Source organism: Phacochoerus africanus, chromosome 14, assembly GCF_016906955.1.
Source record: "Phacochoerus africanus isolate WHEZ1 chromosome 14, ROS_Pafr_v1, whole genome shotgun sequence".
Lineage (NCBI taxonomy): Eukaryota > Metazoa > Chordata > Mammalia > Artiodactyla > Suidae > Phacochoerus > Phacochoerus africanus.
The window spans coordinates 2,228,646-2,254,984 of record NC_062557.1 but is presented as its reverse complement, the minus strand read 5'-3'; the positions used below and the strand labels follow the sequence as shown (position 1 = coordinate 2,254,984).

At 45.8% G+C, this 26,339-nt stretch overlaps 1 protein-coding gene across 1 annotated transcript; it reads right to left on the bottom strand.

Annotated features, from left to right (window-relative positions):
* Window positions 1-748: 748 nt before the first annotated feature.
* On the bottom strand, window positions 749-26,240 carry EIF4A3 (eukaryotic translation initiation factor 4A3). Its single transcript, XM_047757548.1, has 12 exons — window positions 26,009-26,240; window positions 23,499-23,571; window positions 22,840-22,906; window positions 21,303-21,365; window positions 20,089-20,221; window positions 19,665-19,745; window positions 5,651-5,792; window positions 4,982-5,120; window positions 3,917-4,032; window positions 1,547-1,654; window positions 1,325-1,452; window positions 749-971 (listed from the first exon to the last, which is right to left on the bottom strand). The coding sequence occupies exons 1-12, from the start codon at window positions 26,175-26,177 to the stop codon at window positions 955-957; spliced, it is 1,236 nt and encodes a 411-aa protein (XP_047613504.1). The 5' UTR covers window positions 26,178-26,240; the 3' UTR covers window positions 749-954.
* Between the last annotated feature and the right edge of the window lie 99 nt (window positions 26,241-26,339).

Below are 26,339 nucleotides of genomic sequence, written 5' to 3'. Positions count from 1 at the left end.
CACACAAGCACCGTGTCTTCTCTCAACACTCCTCTGCCAAGGGTCACAGCTGAACCCACCTGGCCTGTGATACTAGTGGCCCTGGCCACTCTCCCAAGAACCCCCGCCCACAAGTGTCAGTGCAGCTGTTCCAAGGCTGCCCCCCCCCAGCCCCCCTTCCCGGTGCTGGAGGACACCCTGGTGAAGGCCTCATGCAACCTGCACTCCAGACTACTACCCACAGCAGAACTACTCTAACTGCTCCTACTGACGCCACCATCAGGTGCCCCACACCCTTGCCAACCTTCAGGGTGAGTGGTTATGAAACCTTCAGTAATCACATGCCCCTTCTGAATCACCACCAAGGATACACGTTTCTCTCTTACCCGACGGGACAGCATCTGAGGCTGAGCTCCTCAAGTGTCTTACCTTCCAGCTTGCTTCCTTGCTGACCCCTCCTCAGCCATGACCAGTGGGCTCATCAGTCCAGAGCAGCTGGCTGGCTCCTAGTCACCCGCCCAGGGCCCCCTTTCTTGCCCTCTGCACCCCGAGACAGATCCAGGCAAGCCCGGAGAGAAGTACTCATGCTCTCAACACGCCCCTGCTGTTGGTAAGATACGGGCTCAGGCACGATCTGGGGAAGTGCGGAGAGCTCAGAACTTCAATTTTACCACCTTCAAGACTGAAAATCGAGTGAAGTGAGCGCCTAAGATCATAGAGCAGGTTACCAAAAAAGCAGGGATGTCACCTTAAAAGATACAAGTTAGAGTTTATGGGAAAAGTTTTAAATGTTTAATGAAAAAGACTTACGGCAACAATTATTTACATGTGGGTAAGAAAAGGTGGCAGATTCCCCAAAGCTAATCCTGGGGAGGCTTTTGAGACGAAGTCACACAAACCTCATTAAATAGAAACTGCCCCTAAATATTTCCAAATTGATACAAAATAGGTGGAAGTCTCCAGTGGGTAAATTCTTCAGATCAGATCAGCAACTGAAAGCAAAGAAAGATTACACAATAAGGAATAATACAAACTAAAGGCTCATAAGACTTTTTTTTTTTTTTTCTTCTTTCCATGGCAGCGCCTGCAGCATATGGCAGTCCTCAGGCTGGGCGAGAATCAGAGCTGCAGCTGCCAGCCTACACCACAGCCACAGCAATACTAGATCCTTAAAATCCAAAGGGCGAGGCCAGGGATCGAACCCACATCCTCATGGATACCGCATCAGATTCTTAACCCACTGGGAACTCCTCACAAAAGACCCCAAAACCAACTTGGAGGGCCCCTAACGCGGAGCTGGGAAGCTCCTCCTGCAACAAGCACAAGCGCGGGCGTGCTTTCTCACCATTCATGGGCATCTCGTCAATCTGAGTGGAGTAGTACTGCTCGATATCTCTGAGGATGCGGATGTCGTCGTTCTTCACGAAATTTATGGCCACGCCCTTTCGGCCGTACCGGCCCGACCGCCCGATCCTTCAGGGACAGAGCAGAGTCGCTTTGTGCACAGGGCAAACCCGACGGCAGGAAGCGCGTGAGGCGGGCGGGAGGAGGAGTGCCTGCGGCGTACCTGTGTATGTACAGCTCCCTGTTGTTGGGCAGGTCGTAGTTGATGATGAGGGACACCTGGGGCACGTCCAGCCCCCGGGCCCAGACGTCCGTGGAGATGAGCACGCGGCTGCGAGGGAAAGGGCGTCGGGACGGCCGCCTTGGCAGCGAGGCCCAGAAAGCTACGAGCCTGCCAGGGACCCTCACGCTGGCCTGCCCCCCGGCTCAAGTGCCAGGGACGCACCAGAAAGCCCTGGTCAGCAGGCTGAGGTCCTGTGCGCTGACACACAACCACTGGTACCTCCGTTTGCTTAGAGCCAGTCCCAAACCAGTACCTGGGGTGGACACTTTGTGTAGCGAAACTCAAGCACAGCAGGCTCCCTGGTCCTGCTGCAGGGTTCACTGCATCCTCAATTTAGAAATGCCACTCACACCACTCCAACCTCACACACCAGAGGCCCACCCAGCACCAGAGTGGCTGGTCTGAACATGTAAAATTCACATCGGATTTTGAACACTTAGCACGAAATTTTAAAACAGCCTCATTCGTGTTTTCAATGCTGATTATACGGTGAAGAGATGTACCGGGTTGAATAACATGTTTACTTGAACCATGTTCCTATTGGACTTCGCTGGTCTAGAAGCATTCCAAGTATGAAGGGGCAGCAGAAGAGAAGAAAAAAGCTCTAAAAAACAGGAGAGGGGTTGCTGCTGCCAGATCATCACCAATAACGGGAGCCCCAGAGGCAGAGGAAAGAATGGGGCCAAAGCAGCAGCGAGGGGTGAGGCCTAGAAGCAAGAGTCACCTTACACCAAACAGGAGTAAGACGGGGTCACCCCTGGATCCATCGGGTAAAAAAAGCTGGAACAAAACAGACCTAAGGAGCAGCCTGCAGAAGAGACATCGATTTTTACACCGAGTAGAGAGGGCCAACTGCACTGGGCCACTTCCTAGAAAGGACGTGAGTGTCCACAGGCTCCTGGGACCAATTCCACCTGGACTGCCTCCCTCAACACATCGGAAGGGGTCAAGATGAAATAGACATTTGCAGTTTAGAAACTAAAAGACTTTTTTATCAGCCGCACTTGAGGCTGGCAAAAGCTTCCAGGCCTGGGATCGAACCCAAGCCACATCAGTGGCAACGCCAGATCCTGACCTGCTGGGCCTCCAGGGAACTGCTACTCTGCTATGAGCAAGCCCAAACGAAATACAGAAAGACGTTCTTCAGGCAGAAGGAAGTGCAGCCTGATGGAAGCTCCCAGGAGCGAGAAGAATAATGAGTGTGGGCCTCGCGTCCCTAAATGGAAAAGCTCATTACATGAAGCGAAAGAAGTGGAGAAGGGGGGTCCCTGAAGTCGGGGTTTCAAGTTCTCTGTGCAGTCAGGGGAGACAGCGGCTGACGACTCTCCAGGGCAACCACTAACTAAAATAAACATTTTCCAAAATGAGAAGTGGGGAGAGGGATAATAACAAAAATAAAATCCAAACTAAAGAAAGAAGAATCACAGGAAGAAATGACAAGTAAAATGCACTTACAAGGCAGTCCATTTAAACCCAAACACGTCAGTATTTACGTTAAATGAAACTACACTAAAGGTTCCGGTTAAAAGGCAGCAATCATCGTTACATGAAAAGGAAAAACAAAACCCAACTATATACTACTTAATCCGCCTAAAGCTTAAGCCTGCAAACCGGATGTGAGGCGGGGGTGGTGGCTGCTAAGAAGACACCGAGCACTCGGGGTCCGTCCCACAGCAGGACTGGGAACAGCACTAGCAGCGGAGGGCAGACACTTGGCGGTGACAGCTAAGTCCTCTGGAGGGAGATCCAGTCATGCTAAACTCGGACACAGAGTCTCGGCACAGAAAGCAAGGATGGACAGAACCCCCAAGAGGAAGACAGCAGCCTCAACCCTGATGAAACAGAGGTAAGGCAGGGGGAGGATGCAGGTCTGACAAACAGAGCGGGCAGCTGAAAGCCAGAAGACAGGCAAGCGCACTGCGCCAGCACCGCACAGCACCCGTCTGGTCCAAGCACAGAGGTCTGTGAGAGGACCCCCGTGCGGGGACAGAAAGCAAGTCTGAATTCCCACGGAGGGCTAAAATCACACACGGCGAGTTCTCTGACTACAGAGGAACTAAGCTACAACCAATACAAAAAGATTAACAGAAAACCCCTATTTATATGTGGAAACAGCAAAGTAAGTTTCTCAGTAAGGCAGCCAACCTACAGAGCAAAGGCCAGTACTCGCCTCAACCTAATCCATCACACCCCCAGCCCCCCCTAAGCTGACCTCCCGGAGCTCAGCTGCGGGGGAGAACTCGGAACCACCCGTGAATGCTGGCCGGCTGCACTGCACCGGGACCAGGGCAGAGGGCACAGCTGACCCACCTGGCACCCGACCGGAACTCCTTCATGATGGACTCGCGCTCCTTCTGGGGCATGTCCCCGTGCATGGAGGACACGGTGAAGTTGGCTTCCCTCATCTTCTCCGTCAGCCAGTCAACCTACAGATGGAACCAGCAGATGCTGCCATGAGCTCACAAACCAGACACTGTACTCAGGATTTCCTGTCAATTCCTGCAGAACCAATGCGAATACTCAGAAAGTGATCTGAAAACGCAGGCTAATCTCCACTGGAATTTTGCCCAGCACATATCAGGGCAAAAAATTCTCTAGAAAAAAAACAAGGGCGGGGGGAGGCAGGTGGAGCTTCCGCCGTGGCCTAACAGGATCGGCAGCGTCATGGGAACACTGGGATACAGGTTCAATCCCCGGCCTGGCACAGGGGGTTAGGGATCCTGCACTGCCACAGCTGTGGCTTGGGTCACGACTGTGGCTCAGATAGTCCCTGGCTTGGGAGTTCCACCGGTGGCTCAGCTGGTTAAGAACCTGACCAGTATCCATGACGATGTGGGTTTGATCCCTGGCCTCGCACTGCCACAAGCTGTGGCATAGGTCACAGATGTTGCTGGGATCCCTCACTGCTGTGGCTGTGGTGTAGCCCATAGCTGCAGTTCCAATTAGACCCCTAGGCTGGGGACTCCTACATGCTGCAGATGTGGCCCTTCAAAAAAAAAAAGGACAATATATCGCTGTTCTCATTTGAAATGTAAATTCACACTTTCTTTGGAATGTGGTTCAAAGAGACCTGCCAGGGGTTCTCAGCTCTGCCTGCACATCAGCATCACTTGGGAGCACAGAACCAGGCCCACATCCCACCTGAACCAATGGCCCTGAGCCTTCAGCTGTGGGGCCGGACCAACATTCTGGACACGCTCACGTGTCTACCCACTGTCCACGAAGACTTAGAGCTAAAGGGCAGACACCGTGGCTGCCAGAGACCATGCGCTGAAAGCCTAACGCAGGTACTGCTGGCCCTTGACAGAGTCTGACCTAGGTTCTGTGAGAAGCCATCTTCAGTTTCTGCCACAGGGACATTAAAGGGGCGCGTACCTTCCTCTTGGTGTTACAGAAGATGACGGCCTGAGTGATGGTGAGCGTGTCGTAGAGGTCACACAGGGTGTCAAACTTCCACTCCTCTCTCTCCACGGCCACAAAGAACTGCTTGATGCCTTCCAGAGTCAGTTCATCACTGCAGGACAAAGACAAGCCTGTCAACTCATCCTTCCAAAAGGACCTGAGAGCACATGCAGGCCAGGCACTGTCCAAGCACCGGCCCGACCCTGGCAGCCCAGGAGCCTGGTCGTTAAAGCCCTGCCCTCCCGCCAGCCACATCCTCCCAGGAGCCAGCACCTCTGCTGCCCCTTTAACAGCCTGTATCAGTCTGAACCTTTAATAACCACCAAACCTTGTACGTGGTTCCAAATAAAATGTCCAGCTGTTCAATAATATGTATATTTCATAACCAATGATAAATACTCTTGTTGATATGTAAACATTATCAGCAAATTTTAAAACCTGGAATTACTGAATCAAAAGAGAATGTATAAAAGCTGGCTTTTTCCCCAAACTATCTAAAATTTTATGTCCATTGCTCTAGTTATAGAAATATCCTCAAACCTGGCTTTTCAAAAGAGAAGAGGATCAATAGTTTTCACGTCTGAAACCCCCAATACAACTATGCTGCCTCTCAGCCCCCTCTGCGAAGCAGGGCGTCCTCACCGTTTCACCAAGATGCGGATGGGGTCGGTCATGAACTTGTTGGTCATCTCTAAGATCTCGTGGGGCAGCGTGGCGCTGATGAGCACCACCTGCGTGGCCGGGGGCAAGTACCTGTACACGTCGTAGATCTGCTCTTTGAACCCTGGGACAGAGAGAGAGACACACGGGGAAGTTTCAGGCTGCACAAATCCAACGCCAGCTCTTCACACGTAATCTAACGCATTTGATGTGGTCGTGAGGTGCAGACGTCACGAGGAACCTTCCGGCAGAGCTGGACCAAATTCTCACATCCCCTCTCATCTCCCGGGTGGGATCACGGCCCCCCCCCCGAGAGTCCTGGATGCCAACAGTTAAAAGCAACAGAAACCCGAGCCCTGAGAGGCCAACAAACGTGGACCCCTGCAGGTGATGACGACTGTTCCAGCTGCTGCTGCTGCCCTGAAAGGGTCTGCATCAACTCTGGCCTGACCTGCCACATTTTAAGACATCTGGATTTTCACCAAAAAATACTCCCATAGACATCAAACCATTATGCGGTCTGCCTGAAAATGTTACATGTCAATTTCACTTTAAAAACCTCTGGGGGGGGGGGCACGATCAAGATGAAGCTCACCTCCTCCCTCAGATATGTCAAAAAATACACGTGGGGAGTTCCCGTCGTGGCGCAGTGGTTAACGAATCCGACTAGGAACCATGAGGTTGCGGGTTTGGTCCCTGCCCTTGCTCAGTGGGTTAACGATCCGGCGTTGCTGTGAGCTGTGGTGTAGGCTGCAGACGCGGCTCGGATCCTGCGTTGCTGTGGCTCTGGTGTAGGCCGGTGGCTGCAGCTCCGATTCGACCCCTAGCCTGGGAACCTCCATATGCCGAGGGAGCGGCCCAAGAAATGGCAACAACAACAATAACAAAAAAAAAAAAAATACACATGGAACAATTCTCACACAGTATCTACTCAACACTAGACGAAGACCTCAGACTTCTGAAAGGGCAAGAAAACCTCCCCATAATCGGGGAGGAGTGAAGGGAACTGAGACGGGACCTGCGGCCCTGGGAGGACGCTGTTGAGGAGGAAAGGTCCCGCACCCAGAAAGTTCTCCGCCAGGACGGAGGGGAGCTACGAAGCCTGGGGAGGAGTTAAGCAGCCGGCACAGAGAGTGAGCTGCACAGAAGGTCAGGGCTCCCGCCCTGCAGGCCCAGGCTGACTGCGTGTCCACCAGTGCAGGTGGGGAATGGGTGCTGAAGTGCTGGCTCGAGAGCTTCACCTGGCTGAGGAAACTGCCCGAAGGGGCGGGAGTCAGGTGCAACCACATCTGAGGGTGTAGTCCAAGGAACCCCAGGCCTGCCTTAGAGGCCAGGTGACAGTGTTTGGGGGGGTGCCCAATGGGAGGGGCGTGACCTGCCATTGCCGCCTCTTGCCCTTCACACACTCTCGGGTGGGAGTCATTGCCATTGCTATCGTGGGTTACAGGGGTACACAGAAGGTGCCACCACTGTGGAGAGCCCTGGGAGCGGGCACCAGCCATGTCTGCACAAGCCCTATGAAAGGGATGATAGCCGACACATGCTGGCAAAACAGGTGGCAGGCATTCATACTAAACTGAGCCCTCACACCAAAAATATTAAACCCACACAAGCTACACATATAAACAGCCCTCCAAGAACACAGTAGCCAACAGCTTCTCCTAAACTCAGAGTAAGAGAAATATAAGTAAAATGAAGAAGCAGAGGAACCACTCCCAGTTAAAAGACCAAGAGAATTCCCCAAAAGAACAAAAAATGAAACAGACCTCTTCAGTCTAAAGATACCAATTCAGCAAAGGAGGCAATGAAAATACTGAAGGAATTAAGAAAGGCTATCAAAAGAAATGCAGAGTACTGTATGTAAAAAGGAACCATAAGCTATAAGGAAGAGCCAAGGAAAATGAGAAAACTCATTTGCCAAGACAAAAGCTGAGATAGACGCAATGAATAGTGCAGAAGAACAAATGAATGATCTCGATGACAGAATACTAGAAATCACTCAATCAGAACAGCAGACAGAGAGCCAAACAACAAAAAAAAATGAAAGAAACGTAAGAGGCCATGGGATAATATGGTGTGCCAATCTGCATATAACAGGGATTCCAGGGAGCTCCCGTCGTGGCACAGTAGTTAACGAATCCAACTAGGAACCATGAGGACGAGGGTTCAATCCCTAGCCTCACTTAGTGGGTTAAGGATCCACCATTGCCGTGAGCTGTGGTGTAGGTCGCATGTGTGGCTCGGATCCCATGCTGCTGTGGCTCTGGTGCAGGCTGGCGGCTACAGCTCTGATTAGACCCCTAGAGCCTGGGAACTTCCATATGCCACGGGTGCGGCCCTAGAAAAGACAAAAAGACCAAAAAAAAAAAAAAAAGGGATTCCAGAAAGCGATTCAGAAAAGCAGATTAAAAATGTATTTAAAATATATATATATATATTTAAAGAAATTATGGCTGAAAACTTCCTACAACTAAAGAAAGAAACAGATCTCCAGGTAAAGGAAACAAAAAAAGATCCAAGGAAGATGAACCTGAACAGACCTATACCAAGAAGCAATAAAATGGCAAAAATTAAAGAGAGGATTCTAAAGGTGGCAATAGAAAAACAAAAAGTTAATTACGAGGGAATGCCCATTAAGGCTATCAGCTGATTTCTCTACAGAAACGCTGCAAGCCAGAAAGGGTGACAAGATACCCAAGTCCTGGAAGGGAAAAACCTGCAACCCAGGGCACTCCACCCAGCAAGATTATCATTCAAAATAGAAAGAGAGATAGAGTTTCTCAGACAAGCAAAAGCTAAAAGAATATAGCACTGCTAAAATGATACTAAAAGCAATATTGAAAGGTTTTCTTTAAATAGAAAAGAAGCAGAGTTCCCGTTGAGGCACAATGGTTAACAAATCTGACTAGGAACCATGAGGTTGCAGGTTCGATCCCTGGCCTTGCTCTGTGGGTTAAGGATCTGGCGTTGCCGAAAGCTGTGGTGTAGACGCAGCTCGGATCCTGTGTTGCTGTGGCTCTGGTGTAGGCCGGCGGCTACAGCTCTGATTAGACCCCGAGCCTGGGAGCCTCCATATGCTGCGGAGGTTTGTCTTTTTGCCTAGAAAAAGGCAAAAAGACAAAAAAAAAGGAAAAAAAAGTAAAAATGTACAGTAAAGAGAAAATCTAGAATGTGTTTGAGCCTGTACGGCTACCAGTCTAAGACAAGTAGATAAGGAAGGGGTTATTCAACACACTTGAAAAACAGGGTAACCACAAATCAAAAACAAACTCACTAAATCAAAAAAAAAAAAAAAAGCATAAAATAAAAGGAAATCATCAAAACATAAAGGAAAAGTGAAAGAAAAGAACAAAGAAGCAGCACAGAATCAACTGGAAAAAAAGACTTGTTTCTGTTTGTTTTGGCCATGCCTGTGGCATGTGAAAATTCCCAGGCCAAGGAATGAACCTGCACCACTGCAGAGACCCAAGCCACTACAGTGACAATACCAAATCCTTAACCCATCTGCACCACAAGGGAACTTCGACAACAAAAAAAGGAATACAATGGCCACTCCTATTACCATGTCACCAAGTAGGAATCTAACTACTTGTAAAATTCCCAGTCTGGCCTAACTCAGACTGCCTCAGTGGTTTGACAATTCCAAGTAAGAATAAAAACCACAAATTTCACTCAGGAAAAATAAAAGTTTAAAATGGCAATAAATACATATCAATAATTACCTTAAATGTCAATAGACTAAATGCTCCAATCAAAAGACACAGATTGGCAGACTGGATAATAAATAAAAGCCTGTACTACGCTGCCTGTAAGAGGCCCACTTTAGGACAAAGGATGCACAGACTAGAAAAACATGTTTCATGCAAACAGAAACAAGCAAGTGGTGGTTGCAATACATCTATCAGCCAAAACAGACTTAATGACAAAGGCCATTAAGAGAGATAAAAAGGGGAGTTCCCATTGTGGCTCAGCAGTAACAAATCCAGCTACTATCCATGAGGACACTGGTTCAATCCCTGGCCTTGCTCAGTGGGTTACAGATCCTGAGTTGCCATGAGCTGCAGTGTAGGTCTCAGGCGAGGCTCGGATCTGGCATTATTGTGGCTGTGGTGTAGGCTGGCAGCTACAGCTCTGATTCGACCCCTAGCCTGGGAACTTCTATATGCTGCAGATGCAGCCCCAAAAAGACAAAAAAAAAAAAAGACATCATATTATAATAAAAGGGGAGTGAGTTCCCACTGTGGCTTAGCAGACTAAGAACCTGACTAGTATCCACAAGGATGCAGGCTCAATCCCTGGCCTCACTCAGTGGGTTAAGGATCTGGCATTGCTGCAAACTGCAGCATAGGTCACAAGTGCAGCAAGGATCCTGCATTGCTGTGGCTATGGTAAAGGCCAGCAGCTGTAGCTCCAATTTGACCCCTAACCTGGGAACTTACATTTGCCACAGGTGTGGCCCTTAAGGAGAAAAAAATTTTAATGTGATAAATGAAATACAAAAGGATAATTTTACACTTTAAATATATGCACCTAATACAGGAGCACCCAAATACATAAAACAAATATGAACAGACTTAAAGGGAGAAATTCCAAGAACACAATAATAGGAGACTTTAACACTCCACTCACATCAATGGACACGTCTTCTAGACAGAAAATCAATAAACAACAGAGATCCTAAATGGTATCAAAGGACAGTTAGACTTAATGGATATTTTCAGGATACTACACCCAAAAAGACAGAATACACATTCTTTTTAAGTGCACATGTAATATTCTCTAGAACTGACCACATACTAGGGCACAAAACAAGCCTCAACAAATTTAAGTGTAGAAATTATCTCAAGCATCTTTTCTGAACACAGTGGCATGAAACTAGAAATTAACCACAAAAACAGAAATGAGAAAAAAAAACAGATTACATGAAGACCAAACAACATACTTCTAAAACCAATGGGACAATAATGAAATGAAGGGGGAAATTTTTTAAATATCTTGAGACAAATGACAATGAAAACACAACCATAAAAATCTATGACAGGCCACAAAAGGAATCCTTAAAGGCAAGTTTGCATTGGTACAGGCCCGAAAAATCTCAAACACACAACCTAAACTATCACCTAAAAGAATTAGAAAAAGAACTAACTAAACTTAAAGTCAGCAGAAGGAAGGAAATAATAAAGATCAGACAGGAAATAAATAAGAGATTTAAAAATCATTAGATGAAAATCAATAAAACCCAGACCTGGTTCTTTGAAAGGGTTTAAAAAAAAAAAAAAAAAAGACAAATCTCTGGCCAGGCTAACCAAGAAGAGAGACACCAAGTAAAATAAGGAATGAAAAAGGAGACATACAACTGATACTGCAAAAATAGAAAAAACCATAAGGGAATACTATGAACAATTACATGCCAACAAATAAGACCACCTAGAAGAAATGGACAAGTTTCCAGAAACATAGAGCCCCCCAAAACTGAAGAAGAAATGGATAAATTGAACAGACCAGTCACTAGAAGTGAAACAGAATCTGTAACTGAAAAACTCCCTACAACCAAAGTCCAGGATCAGATGGCTTCACAGGCAAATTCTAAAACATACAAAAAACTTTTACCAATCCTTCTCAAACTCTTCCGAATGACTGTAAGGAGGGAACACTCCCAAAATCATTCTATGAAGCCACAATCACCCTGATTACCAAAACCAAAGACACCACCAAAAAGGAAAATTACAGGCCAATATGCGAAAGTTCTCAACAAAATAGCAAACCAAATCAACAACATATTAAAAAAGATCAAAGATGTTCCTTTGTGGCACAGTGGGCTAAGGATCTGGCATTGATTGTCAATGCGGCAGCCTGTGTTGCTGCTGTGGCGCCAGTTGAATCCCTGGCCCGGGAACTTCCACGTGCCATGGGTGCAGCCAAAATTTTTTTAAAAAAGATCATACACCATAACCAAGTGGGATTCATCCCAGGGTCACAAGGATGGTTTAACATGCAACTCAATCAATGTGATTCACCACATCAACAAGAGAACACACAGAAACCACAAGATCATCTCAACAGATACAGGAAAAAGCATTTGACAAAATTCAATATCCATTAATGATAAGAACTCTTACCAAAGTGGACACAGAGAGAACATAGCTCAACCTAATAAAAGCTATTTATGACAGACCACAGCCAACATAATACTCAACTATGAAAATCTGAACACCTTCCCATTGAGAGGTTTAAAAAAACTTTAAAATCACACCCCCTGAAATAAAATACTTAGGAAGAAACCTAACCAAGCAGGTGAAAGACTTATATGCTGAGAACTACAAAACATGAATAAAAGAAACTGAAGATGATTCAAAGAAATGGAAAAACATTCCATGCTCTTAGACTGGAAGAATTAATATGGTTAAAATGGCCATACTACCCAAAGATAGCTACAGATTTAATGTGATCCCTTATCAAATTACTCATGACATTTCTCAGAGAACTGGAATAATCCTGAATTTATATGGAAACATAAAACTCAGAGGAAGAAAGCAGAAGGCATAACTCTCCCAGACTTCAGACAATACTACAAAATTATAGCAATCAAAACAATGTGGTACTGGCACAAAAACAGACATATGGATCAATGGAATGAAGAGAGAGAGTCCAGAAAAAAAACAAAAAAACAAAAAAACCACACACATTTGGTCAATTAACCTTTGACAAAAGAGGCAAAAATATACAATAGGAAAAAGACAGTCTCTTCCACAAGTGGTGTTAGGGAAGTTGGACAGTCAGGTGTAAATAAATGAAGTGAGAACACACTCTGGCACCAAACACAAATGTAAACTCAAAATGGTTTACTTTTTGAGTTTTCCTGCTGTGGTGCAGTGGATTAAGACTCCTACTTCACTGGCTTGGGTTGCTGTGGAGCCTTGGGTTTGGTCCCCAGCCCTGCTGCAGGTCACAGCTGCAGCTCAGATTCAATTCCTGACCTGGGAACTTCCACACGCTGTGGGTGCAGCCATAAAAATAAAGAGAGACTGAGAAACAGAAGACATGATTCCCAGAGATCACAGGCAAAACATTCTCAGACATAAGTCACAGCAATGTTTTCTTAGGTCAGTCTCTCAGGGCAACAGAAACAAAAGCAAAAACAAACAAATGGGACTTAAAACCTATGAGCTTTTGGACAGGAAAGGAAACCATAAACAAAATGAAACAACCACCTACAGAGTGGGAGAAAATATTTGCAAAGGAGGCATCCAACAAGGGCGTAATTTCCAAAATATGCAAACAGCTCATATAACTCAGTAATAAAAAACAAACAACCCAACTGAAAAATGGGCAGAAAACCTAATTAGACATTTCTCCAACGACAGACAGATGGCCAAAAGGCACATGAAAAGATCCTTAACCTCATGCAGATTAGATAAAAAAGCAAAAGCCTACAATATGCTCTCTAAAAGAGGCTCACCCTAATGCAAAAGACACATATAGATTGCAAGTGAGGGGATGGGAAAGATATCTCATGCCAATGGACAAGACAGGAAAGCAGGAGTTGCAATATTCCTATCAGACAAAATAGACTTTAAAATGAAGGCCATTAAGACAAAAGACGCTATTTAATGGTAAAAGGATCCATTCAAGAAAAGGATATTACAATTGTCAATATCTATGTCCCTAACACAGGAGCACCCAGAGACATACAACAAACACTAACAAACACAAAAGGAGAAACTGATGGGAATACAGTAATAGAAGAAGACTTTAACACCCCACTCACATCAATGGACAGATCCTCTAGACAGAAAAACAATATGGCAACAAGAGACCCTAAATGACACAATAGAAAAGTTAGACTTGGCATTCCCATTGTGGCTCAGTGGTTAACAAGTCCGATTAGGAACCATTAGATTGTGGGTTCGATCCCTGGCCTCGCTCAGTGGGTTAAGGATCCAGCATTGGTGTGGGTTGCAGATGTGGCTCAGATCCTGCATTGCTGTGGCTGTGGCGTAGGCCGGCAGAAACAGGTCCAATTAGACCCCTAGCCTGGGAACCTCCATATGCCATGGGTGCAGCCCTAGAAAAGACAAAAAGGCAAAGAAAAAAAAAAGTTAGACTTAATGGACATTTTCAGGACATTACATCCAAAAAAATCAGAATATACACTCTTCTCAAGTGCACATGGAACATTCTCAAGAATTGACCACATACTAGGGCACAAAACTAACTCCAACAAATTTAAGAGTACAGAAATTATTTCAAGTATCTTCTCTGACCACAATGGCATGAAACTAGAAATCAACCACAGGAAAAGAAATGAGAAAAAACTGACTACATGGAGACTAAACAACATGCTACTAAAAAACATGTAAGTCAATGAGGAAATCAAAAAGGAAATCAAAAAATACCATTGAAAATCTATGGGATGCTGCAAAAACAGTGCTTAGAGGGAAATTCATAGCAATACAGGCCTTCATCAAAAAAGAAGAAAAATCTCAAATCAACAACTTAACCCACCAACTAAATGAATTAGAAAAAGAAGAACAAACAAAACCTAAAGTCAGCAGAAGGAAGGAAATCATAAAGATCAGAAAGGAACTCAATAAAATAGAGATTCAAAAACAATAGGAAAAAAAAAATCAATAAAACCAAGAGCTAGTTCTTTGAAAAGGGAAACAAAACTGAAAGACCTCTAGCCAGACTCATCAAGAAGAGGAGAAGAAAAAAAAACCCAAATAAAATAAGAAATGAAAGAGGAGAAATCACAACAGATATTGCAGAGATACAAAAAAACCATATGAGAATACTATGAACAACTATATGCCAACAAATTTGACAACCTAGAAGAAATGGACAACTTTCTAGAGACTCACAGCCCACCAAAACTGAACCAGGAAGAAACAGATCAACTGAACAGACTGATCGCTAGAGAAGAAATTGAATATGTCATGAAGACGCTCCCTACAAATAAAAGTCCAGGACTAGATGGCTTCACAGGCGAATTCTACCAAACATACAAAGAGGAACTTATACCCGTCCTCCTTAAACTTTTTCAAAAGGTTGAAGAAGAAGGACCACTCCCAAAGACATTCTGTGATGCCACCATCACCCTAATTCCAAAACCAGACAAAGATATGACCAAGAAAGAAAACTATAGGCCAATATCTTTGATGAATATAGATGCAAAAATTCTCAACAAAATCTTACCCAACCAAATCCAACAACATATAAAAAAGATCATACACCATGACCAAGTGGGATTCATCCCAGGTTCATAAGGATGGTTCAACATACCCAAATCAATCAATGTCATACACCACATTAACAAAAGAAAAGTCAAAAAACCACATGATCATCTCAATGATATGCACAAAAAGCATCTGACAAAGTCCAACATCCATTCATGATAAAAACTCTTACCAAAATGGGTATAGAGAGAACATACTTTAACATAATAAAAGCCACTTATGATAAACCCACAGCAAACATAATACTCAATGGAGAAAAGCTGGAAGCCTTCCCATTAAAATCTGGAAAAGACAAGGATGCCCACTCTCACCACTGTTATTCAACACAGTACTGGAAGTCCTAGCCACAGCAATGAGACAAACCAAAGAAATAAAATGGACCCAAACTGGAAGAGGAGAGGTAAAATTGTCACTGTATGCAGATGACAAGATAACATATGTACCTAAGGACTCCACACAAAACTACTTGAACTGATCAACGTATTCAGCAAAGTAGCAGGATACAAGATTAACATTCAGAAATCAGTTGCATTTCTGTACACTAACAATGAAATTATAAGGAAAGGGATACAAAAACACAGTACCTTTTAAAATTGCACCCCAAAAAATTAAATACCTGGGAATAAACCTGATCAAGGAGGTGAAAGACTTATATGCTGAGAACTATCCCTATTAAATCACCCATAACACTTTTCACAGTACTAAAACAATCCAAAAATTTATATGGAACCACAAAACCAAGCAGTAGGCATAACTCTCCCTGACTTCAGGCAATATTATAGAGCCAGAGTAATCAAGACAGTGTGGTACTGGTACCAAAACAGACAAATAGACCAATGGAACAGAACAGAGAACTCAGAAACAAACCCAGGCACTTACAGTCAATTAATCTTCAACAAAGGAGGCAAGAATATAAAACGTGAAAAAGACAGTCTTTTCAGTAATTAGTGCTGAGAAAACTGGACAGCTGCATGCAAATCAGTGAAACTGGAACACACCCTCACACCATGCACAAAAATAAACTCAAAATGGCTTAAAGACTTAAACGTAATACAAACCACCATTAAACTCCTAGAAGAGAACATATGCAAAACATTCTCTGACATCAATCGTACAAATATTTTCTTAGGTCAGTCTCCCAAGGCAACAGAAATCAAAGCAAAAAGAAAGCAATGGGACCTAATCAAACGGACAAGTTTTTGCACAGCAAAGGAAACCATAAAAAAAAAAATAAAAAGACAACCTACAGAATGGGAGAATATAGTTTCAAACAATGCAACTGACAAGGGCTTAATCTCTAAAATATATAAACAACTCATACAACTCAACAGCAAAAAAACCAACAACCCAATTGAAAAATGGGCAAAAGACCTGAATAGATATTTCTCCAAAGAAGATATACAGATGGCCAACACACACATGACAAAATGCTCAACATTACTGATTACTGCATATATCCGGGCAATGTTTCCTTGAAAAAGACACATGCACGTTCACTGCAGCACTATTCACAATAGCCAAGATATGGAAACAACCTAAATGTCCATCAACAGATTAATGGATTAAGATGTGGTACATATACACAATGGAATACTCCTCAGCCATAAAAAAGAACAAAATAATGCCATTTAGAGCAACATAGATGGAACTAGAGACTCTCATACTAAGTAAGTCAGAGAAAGACAAATACCATATGTCATCACTTACATCTGGAATCTAACATACAGCACAAATGAACCTTTCCACAGAAAAGAAACTCATGGACTTGGAGAACAGACTTATGTTGCTGAGGGGAAGGGACTGGGAGGGAGTGGGAATTTGGGGTTAATATATGCAAACTATTGCCTTTGGAATGAATAAGCAATGAGATCCTGCTGAATAGCACTAGGAACTATATCTAGTCACTTATGATGGAGCATGATAATGTGAGGAAAAAGAATGTATGTATGTGAGACTGTACAGTACTTTGCTGTACAGCAGAAAACTGACAGAACACTGCAAACCAACTGTAATGGAAAAAATTAAAATCATTTAGAAAAAGATGCTTAGGAGTTCCCGTTGTGGAGCAGTGGTTCACGAATACGACTAGGAACCATGCGGGTTCAATCCCTGGCCTTGCTCAGTGGGTTAATGATCCAGTGGTGCCGTGAGCTGTGGTGTAGGTTGCAGATGCGGCTTGGATACCGCATTGCTGTGGCTCTGGCGTAGGCTGGTGGCTACAGCTCCGATTCGACCCTGGCCTGGGCACCTCCATATGCCTCGGGAGCGGCCCCAGAAAAGGCAAAAAGACAAAAAAAAAAAAAAAAGATGCTTAACATCACCAATTATTAGAGAAAAGCAAATCAAAAGTACAATGAGGTACCACCTCAAACTGGTCGGAACAGCCATCATCAAAAAGTCTGCAAATGCCAAATGCTGGAGAAGGTGTGGAGAAAAGGGAACCTGCCTACATTGTTGCTGGGAATGTAAGTTGGTGCAACCACTATGGAAAACAGCATGGCAATTCCTCAGAAAACTAAGAATTACCATATGATCAAGCAATCCTAATCCTGGGCATATATACAGAGGGAACCACAATTCAAAAAGATACATGCACCCCTATGTTCACAGTAGCACTACTCACAACAGCCAAGACATGGAAGCAACCTGAATGTCCATCATTGAATGGATGAATGGATTAAGAAGATGTGGTACATAAATACAACGAAATACCACTCAACCATAAAGAAGAATGAAGTAATGCCATTCACAGCAGCACCGATGCTATAAGATTATCAAATTAAGTGAAGTCAGAAAGACAAATAAATACCATGATATCACTTATATGTAGAATCTAAAATATAACACAAATGAATCCATCCAGGAAACAAGAAGACTCAAGGACACAGAGAAGACCTGTGGTTGTCAAGGAGGAGGGGGTTGGAGGAGGGATAGAGATGGAGGCTGGGGTTAGCACATGTAAGCTGTTGTATACAGAATGGATAAACAAGACCCTATTATATAGCAGAAGAATATTCAGTATCTTATAAGCCATAACAGAAAAGATATACACACACAGATGAATCACTTTGCTGTTCAGCAGGAATTAATACATTGTAAATCAACTATACTTCGATTTAAAAAAAAAAAACCTCCCAATATGGAGTTCCCGTCGTGGCGCAGTGGTTAACGAATCCGACTAGGAACCATGAGGTTGCGGGTTTGGTCCCTGCCCTTGCACAGTGGGTTAACGATCCGGCGTTGCCGTGAGCTGTGGTGTAGGTTGCAGAGGCGGCTCGGATCCCACGTTGTTGTGGCTCTGGCGTAGGCCAGTGGCTGCAGCTCCTATTAGACCCCTAGCCTGGGAACCTCCATATGCGGTGGGAGTGGCCCAAAGAAACGGCAAAAAGACAGAAAGAAAGAAAGACAGACAGACAGACAGAAAGTAGGAAGCACCAAAAAAAAGTTAAAAAAAACACCTCCCAATTAAACAATGCAACTAGTCTACATTATTTCCCATGGTACAGAATGAATAAAACCTCCTGGCAAACAGGACCTCGCCCACAGGTCCCACACCACCACCTCTGCAGGTCTGGGCAGGACAGGGCTAGGAGAGCCCAAGAGAACAGGGTAGGCTGCAGAGATCAGGGGGCCCAGATCTGGAGACCTCACCCTGCAATAACTGTACCTTTAACTCAGCTGAAGGGCAGGGCCTCTGGGTATGGGGCCCCACAAAGAGGCAGGATGGAGGGCAGCTCCAAGGGAACCCCCTGGTATGGAAGTGAGGCCGAGGAGGGGGTGTACAAGGAGAGGAGGCATAAAGAGACTGTGCGGCACTGCCCACAGCTGCTTCAGACATGGGACAGGGTTACTGAACTACGGTGACAGCTGTTATCACACATTCCCAGTCGCTGTACTAAGAGCACAGCTGCTATCATTTAGGAGTCCTGACACATTTGTCTTCATAGGTTTGATAAAAGCAAATTAAAAAGGAGTTCCTGCTGTGGCACAGTGGGTCAAAGATCCGGCATTAATGCAGCTGCAATCAGATTCAATCGCTGGCCTGGGAACTTCCATGTGCCACTGGTGAGGCCAGAGGGGGGAAAAAAAGCCTAAAAAAATACATCCGAATTTAGAAAATTAGTTTGAAAAATAACTGATAAAAGCGTGGACAATCAATAAACAACCAGTGAAATAAATTATGGACCATCTATGGAAGTTCTTATTGTGGCTCAGTGTTTAGCGAGCCCAACTAGTATCCATGGAGAGGCTGGTTCAATCCCTGGCCTCCATCAGTGGGTTAAAGGACCTGGCATTGCTGTCAGCTGTGGTGTAGGCCGGCAGCAGCAGCTCTGATTCCACCCCTAGGTGAGTTTCCCTATGTCATGGGTGTGGCCCTAAAAAGCAAAGAAAAGGAACATCCATACCACACGATACCTTACTGCCAGGCAACACGATTCATTCAGCCTTGTTCTGCCCCTTGGCCACACCCCAGTCTGCTCCTCAGCCGGCTGTGGTCACCCAGCAGGCACACGGAGAACAGCACCCCAGCAGTCTGGCTGACATGCTCTTGTTCTGGCTGTCCTCAGTCTTACAAACCACCCCCATAAAGAGATCAAAATACAAGTTTTCTGTTCCTAAGTGCGCCCAAGGCATGACTATCTTCCACAAAGAACATGCTTCCTATACTCAGAACAGTTCACTAGCACCACATCTCAATTTTATTGTAAAAACGGGGGAATCTTCTGTCAGTAGAAAATTAATGCTTTTGCTCTTCCTACCTTTATTTAACATTTCATCAGCCTCATCCAAAACCAACATCTTGATGGCACGTGTCCTCAAACTTCTGCGACGAATCATGTCTATAAAATCAGAGTTTGAAATAATGAGACCTCGGGCTCTGAGGAAAGAGCCAGCCCTTACAACCAGTGTCCACCGCATCTCAGGGACCCCCCTCCAGCTCTTACAAGTTACTCAAATGCGTAAGGCCACCAGGCAGCCTATCAAATTGAAAATGGTCCTTCATTTTTTTGGTTTTTAGGGCCACGCCTGCAGCAAGCATATGGAGGTTCCCAGACTAGTGGTCACATCAGAGCCACAGAAACTCGAGAACCCGCATCCTCAGGGATACTAAGTCAGGTTTGTTACTGCCGAGCCACAACGGGAACTCCTGTTGAAGCACTTCTTACAGACAAAAGTGATTACCAAAGACACGCCCAGGTGTGCCGGCGACAACGTGCTGTCCATAGTCCAGTTTCCTGATGTCCTCCCCAACGTTGGTGCCCCCAATACAGGCATGGCACTGGACGTTCATGTAGTCACCCAGAGCGAGGAGGCCCTGAATTAAAACACACATTCATGTCCAGGGTCTGTCCCAAGACCCCATAGAGTCCGAAATATGAGCTCCCCCAAAATGAAGGTCATTTTACATTCTAATTTAAATGATCACTGGGTGTTATTTATGTCATTATTCCCATCATGAAATCCCTTCAAGTCTTCTCCTACTACTCTCTTCTGTGCCGGAATGAAGTCAACTTACTGGTTTCTTATTACAAAAGCAGTAAGTTTTAATTACAGAAAAATAAGAAAATATGTAAAATAATCCTATCCACCCAGAGATAACATTAACAGCTTAACAGATGTTCTTCCAAAGTGTTTATACTACACATGCAAAACAGTTAAAATTATTTTTAAGATGGATTTATTTGTCGGAAAAATTACAGTTCTAAGATTGCAAAGATCGATTAAAATTACACAAGCTACACTAAAAATGACTCTGTACGGAGTTCCCATTGTGGCACAGTGGTTAACGAATCCGACTAGGAACCATGAGGTTGCGGGTTCGATCCTTGCCCTTGCTCAGTGGGTTAACGATCCGGCGTTGCCGTGAGCTGTGGTGTAGGTTGCAGACGCGGCTCGGATCCTGCGTTGCTGTGGCTCTGGCGTAGGCCAGTGGCTACGGCTCCGATTCGACCCCTAGCCTGGGAACCTCCATATGCCCTGGGAGCGGCCCAAGAAATAGCAAAAAAAAAAAAAAGACTCTGTACAAACCAATGAACATGATATGTGATTTACGGCAAAAAGTTAGGAATTAGGGGAAAAAAACTGATAGAACAGAAAATCTGGATTAGACTGAATCAACCAGTTGGCTTGGAGAGCATGGGGGTTAGGGAGGGAGGTCAGAGATGCCGGCCTACCTACAGGCTCCAGACACCCCGAACCCCACCTCAGTCAGAAACCCACATACGACTTCATAGTTGGCCTGCCTACCCTTGGATCTAGCAACTTCAGATCACACAGTGCAGTAGTAATATTCATTTTTAAAAGCCTGCAAATAAGAGGATCCACACAGTTCAAACCCATGTTGTTCAAGGGTCAACATGCTACAGATATGATACTGTCATTTTTAAGTGTCTCACCTTCTGGATCTGTACAGCTAACTCTCTCGTTGGAGCCAAGATCAAAGCTTGGGTTTCACGAACCTGGTAAAATAATTTGTCAGAAAATAGAGAATCTCAGTATTTTCAAGGCAGACTGCACTAATTCAGGCTCAGATCTATCCTGAATATTACCTCACACTAATAACATCTGATTTCAGATAATGAACCTGAATGTTACTTAAACCGCACATCCAGCAATAATGGGGGATACAGGAAAGGCCTGTTTGCAGACAAGAATTTTCACTAATTAAAAAAACCTCAGGAGTTCCCATTGTGGCTCAGCGGACTAAGAACCTGACTATGAGTTCCTGCTGTGGCTTAGGGAAAACAAATCTGACTAGCACCCACGACGCTGGGTTAAGGATCGGCGATGCGGGCTCAGGTCTCGCATCAATGTGGCTCAGGTGTAGGCCGAGGGCTACATCTCCAATTCGGCTCCTAGCCTGGGAACCTCCATATGCCGAGGGTGCGGCCTTAAAAAAAGACAAAAAAAAAAAAAAAACCCAGAAAACAAAAAATCCAACTAGTATCCATGAGGATGTGGGCTCGATCCCTGGTCTTGCGCAGTGGGTTGAGGGTCAAGCATTGCTGAAAGTTGAAGTGGAGGTCAAAGATGCAGCTCTGATGAGATCACTAGCCCAGGAACTCCCACGTGTGGAGTCTCAATTTCCAGGTGGATCAATGGGTTAAGGATCCAGTGTTGTCACTGCTATGACTTTGGGTTCAAGCCCTGGCCTAGAACTTCCACATGCCGCAGGCAGAAAAAAACCAAAAATAACAAAAAATCCTCCAAGTTACCAAAGGCGAATGTCGGGGCGGGGGGGGGCGCGCTGTGGATAAATTAGAAGTCTCGGATTAACACATACACACTAGTACATACAAAATAGACAACCAACAAGAACCTACTATACGATACAAAGAACTATACTTCGTATCTTATAATAAGCTGTAATAGACAGGAAGCTTAAAGAGAATATATATGTATGTTTAACTGAATCACTTTGCTGTACACCTGAAACTAATACATTACAAATCAACTATATTTCAATAAAAAAATTTTAAACTTCCCGCTTTAAATAAAAAGGACTTGGAATTCCCGTCGTGGTGCAGTGGTTAACGAATCCGACTAGGAACCATGAGGTTTCGAGTTCAATCCCTGCCCTCGCTCAGTGGGTTAACGATCTCCGGCGTTGCCGTGAGCTGTGGTGTAGGTCGCAGACTTGGCTCAGATCCTGCGTTGCTGTGGCTCTGGCGTAGGCTGGCAGCTACAGCTCCGATTAGACCGCTAGCCTAGGAACCTCCATATGCCACGGGAGCGGCCCGAGAAACAGCAAAAAAAAAAAAAAAAAAGACTTTATGACAAGATATTAGCTCAGGTATTAATAATTAAGATTCTCTTAAAAAAATTTTTGAGCCAATACAACTAGAGATATTTAAGAATTGTACTTCTTAAATCACAGCGGATAAAGGAAGTATTTCCCCAAGATTAAAGAGAAGTTTAAGAGAGGCAGATTACCTGAATATCCAAACACTGCAGGACAGAAATACTGAAGGTAGCTGTTTTGCCTGTACCAGACTGAGATCTAGGAGAGAAAACACAGATAAATGGGATTTAGAATGATGGGCCACATGCCACCGCTCCCATTCATGTGACCTCTGTCCAGAAGTGCCCCGGGGAAGCACGTGGGGAGCATCTTACAAGTAGACCCCACTCCCCCACCGCACCCCCGGCCAACATCTTCACCTCAAGGGGGTGGGACTCAGGCACATGTCCCAACTTTCAAATCACAGGTGATGGGGATAATAAACAGGAAGTGATGAAGCTGCAGAATCTGTAACTTCAGTGGCTATTACAGGCGGCCAAAAAAGAGATTTCCTTTCATATAATCCTCTGATTTCAGACTTACGCAGCCCAAAAAAAACAAAAAAAAAAAACGAGGCAAATTGGGAATAAGGCTATTAAGAGTATTATACATAATCCCATTTGCCAAATGATAGGTAAGGAAATTTGGCTTTTTTAAAAAAGAGCTTTCCAGAGTGGAGGACACAGAAATAAAAAGTGCCTATGGCTGAATGCAAGGCAAGGGCTGGTCACGGCGACCGACGGAAGGAGAAGCGCAAAGGCGCTGCTGTGCTAAGCAGTCCCGGCTCGGGCCCGGGCTCCCGCAGACTCACTGTGCAATGACATCTCTCCCCTTAATGATCTGCTTAATGGCTCGCTGCTGGATTGCCGAAGGCTTTTCAAAACCTGTAAATTAGAGCAGAAAATAATTAGTTCTAACCACTAGGACAGCATGCTTACAACCATACGCTGGGGCTCCTCGAGGGCAAGGATGGGCTCTCTTTCTTCCTTTCTCTTTCAGCTGCCCCTCGGCATATGGAGTTCGTGGGTATGTGATCAAATCTGAGCCACAGCCTGCACCACCGCTGCGACAACACCAGTTACTCTCACCCACTGTGCCAGGCAGGGACTGAATCTACATCCTGGTGCTGCAGATATGCCACTGATCCCGTTGCACCACAGAAGGAACTCCAAGGATGGTATGTTTAAAAAAAAACCCTCCTGATGCAATGTCCAACATACTGAGCTCTCAAAAAACAGCTGTTGAACAAAGCAGGATTTGTGGACTTTTGTGGATTTTTTTTTTAGGGCCACACCTGCAGCATATGGAGGTTCCCAGGCTAAGGGTCGAATGGGAGCTGTGGCTGCTGGCCTGAGCCACAACCACAGCAACTTGGGATCTGAGCCACGTCTGCATCCTCCACCACAGCTCCCGAAACACCGGATCCTTAATCCACTGAGCCAGGCCAGGGACTGAACCCACAATTTCATGGATACTAGTCGAGTTCCTTAACCACTGAGCAAGGGAACTCCAGTGGATTTTCTTTATAGTAACATATGATCTTATTTATACAGACAAAATCTCTGAGGAACATTGTTGCAAACAGAGACCCTAGTTAGGTTTTAAAAAAAAAAAAAGTTAACAGGTGGTTACTGCTGGAGGACGGGGGAGGGAAGCTCACATCTTACTTCCATTACTACTGCATTGTTTGACTTCATTACAATAACCTGCATTGTTGGGGGGTTTTTGGCATCACTTGTTAAATTAAAGAACCCATCACAGTCAGTCACTACTCCCTATCAGCAGTAAATCTTTGGGTAGATGACATCATCTAAAGACGAATGTCACCTACACCTCCCGCCCGGGATGCCCTCCTGCCCTGGATGCGGCTGCATGAACTGCAACCCCTCTACTGTCTGAGTAAACAAAACTTCATGTACAAAAAATGGACATGAAATAATTCTCATAGTCTTTTAAAATGTAGTAAACTTCCCACTTAACACAAAAGCCAATCTAATGTGATTTAACCCCCTCATGATGACGCAGCAGGTGTTTCAGGGAAGGGAGGCCCTGGATGCCAAGAGGCAGGTGGGCTCTGGGCCTCACTACAAGGCTTAGTTGCTATAGTTCACCTCCCGTTCCCTCAGCACCTTCTCCGCACTAAACTGTCCTGACATCAAGGACTGTTGGATAAAAAGATGCCCCAGTCCCAGGCATTAAGCACGGATGCTGCTCATGCCGGAGAGTGGCCCCAAGCCCGCCTCTTCCGAGGCTCCCAGCTAGGACAACTGATGGCTCACAGGTGCCTCAAGCTCCCCTCATTCAAGAAGCGCTCCCACCATTACTCCCTGCCTGAGCAGAGGGCAGCATCACCGGTCCCATCAGCCACACACCTAGGATTTTCCTCTGCTGCTTACATCCATCTCCACCAGAAAACCATCATCTCTCCCCTGGACTGGAACAAAAAGCCTCCTAGCATCTCCCTGCTTGCTCTCCCGCCTCACCTCCACCCATATCAGACACCCCAATTCACCTCTAACTAAATATGGTCCTGTCGCTTCCTTGCATGAGACCCTCCAATGGCCTTCCCCACTGCACTCAAATAAAATGCACTCTCTTTATCACCCCAGACTTCACTCTTCAAGATCTGGCCCCCTCCTCCCTCCCCACACCCGCTCCTGGGATCCCAGGACAGGAGATTCTGTTCCTGGAATGCCCCCGGCTCCGGGCTGCAGGACCCTGGCACCAGATGCCCCCTCTGCCCAATTCTAACATAACCTTCTCATAACGGGCTCCTTAGCCGAGTCTCAGTTCAAATGCCAGGCCCTACTGGCAGCCCCCTTGTCTATTTGCTCTACTAGTTTAACTCTCTCCTCCGCGCAGCTTGAACCAATTATCCCGCTTAATTTTCTCCGTAGCCATTACCATCGATTACACAGCCCTCCTCCCAAATGTAACTTAAACTAAGGCTTAAGCTAACTTAACTAAGGGCACGAACCTGTCTGGTTCCCTACTAAGCCCCTAGTACCTAGAGCCGTGCACCAGGCCGATACAAGACAGTTATCCACTGAATGAATGACTCCCAAGTGCCCAGAGGACCCTGCAGCCCTCGTGGGTCCCAGCAGGGCGCGCTGCCGGGAGGACAACACCCGAACCCGCCGGCACAGATGGGGGTGGATACGCGTGGTGAGGGAAGGGGTCACCCGTGACCCACTCCGGGCTCGGCCCCAACCCGGATCCCCGATTTCAGGACCGCCACACTCCCAGTCTCGGGACCCAGCCCTCGGCCGGGCCCATGCTCTCCTCGCGGGCGCTCGCAGCCCGCGCCCCGCGCCCACCGACCGTAGGCATAGATGCCGCGCAGCAGGTCCTCCCGCAGGCCCATAGTGTCGAACGTGGGAGTCACGTCCACCTCCTCGCTGGTCTCGAATTCCACTTTGGTCATGTCTTCCTCTTTCAGCAGCCGCTTCCGCGCCGAGCCTGAGGTCGCCATCGTGGCCGTGGCCGCCATGATGCCGAGCGGGCTGAGAACCGACTGCGCGCCGCACCGGGAAGCGGAAGCAGAGCGCCGCGCCGCCGCCGCCGCCAGGAACTGACGGCATCGCGCGCGCGTGCCTGCGTAAGAGCGTGCGTCGGAGCCGCGCTTCGGAAGGGGCGGGGAGCTCCTGGTCAC

Excerpts from the sequence above, each read along its gene's own strand:
- EIF4A3 (XM_047757548.1), bottom strand. The coding sequence starts at position 26,177 with ATGGCGGCCACGGCCACGATGGCGACCTCAGGCTCGGCGCGGAAGCGG. Across the intron at positions 5,121-5,650 it reads ATCCGCATCTTGGTGAAACG|TGATGAACTGACTCTGGAAG; the intron begins GTGAGGACGCCC and ends TTTGTCCTGCAG. Across the intron at positions 1,655-3,916 it reads GAGTTCCGGTCGGGTGCCAG|CCGCGTGCTCATCTCCACGG; the intron begins GTGGGTCAGCTG and ends TTTCCCTCGCAG.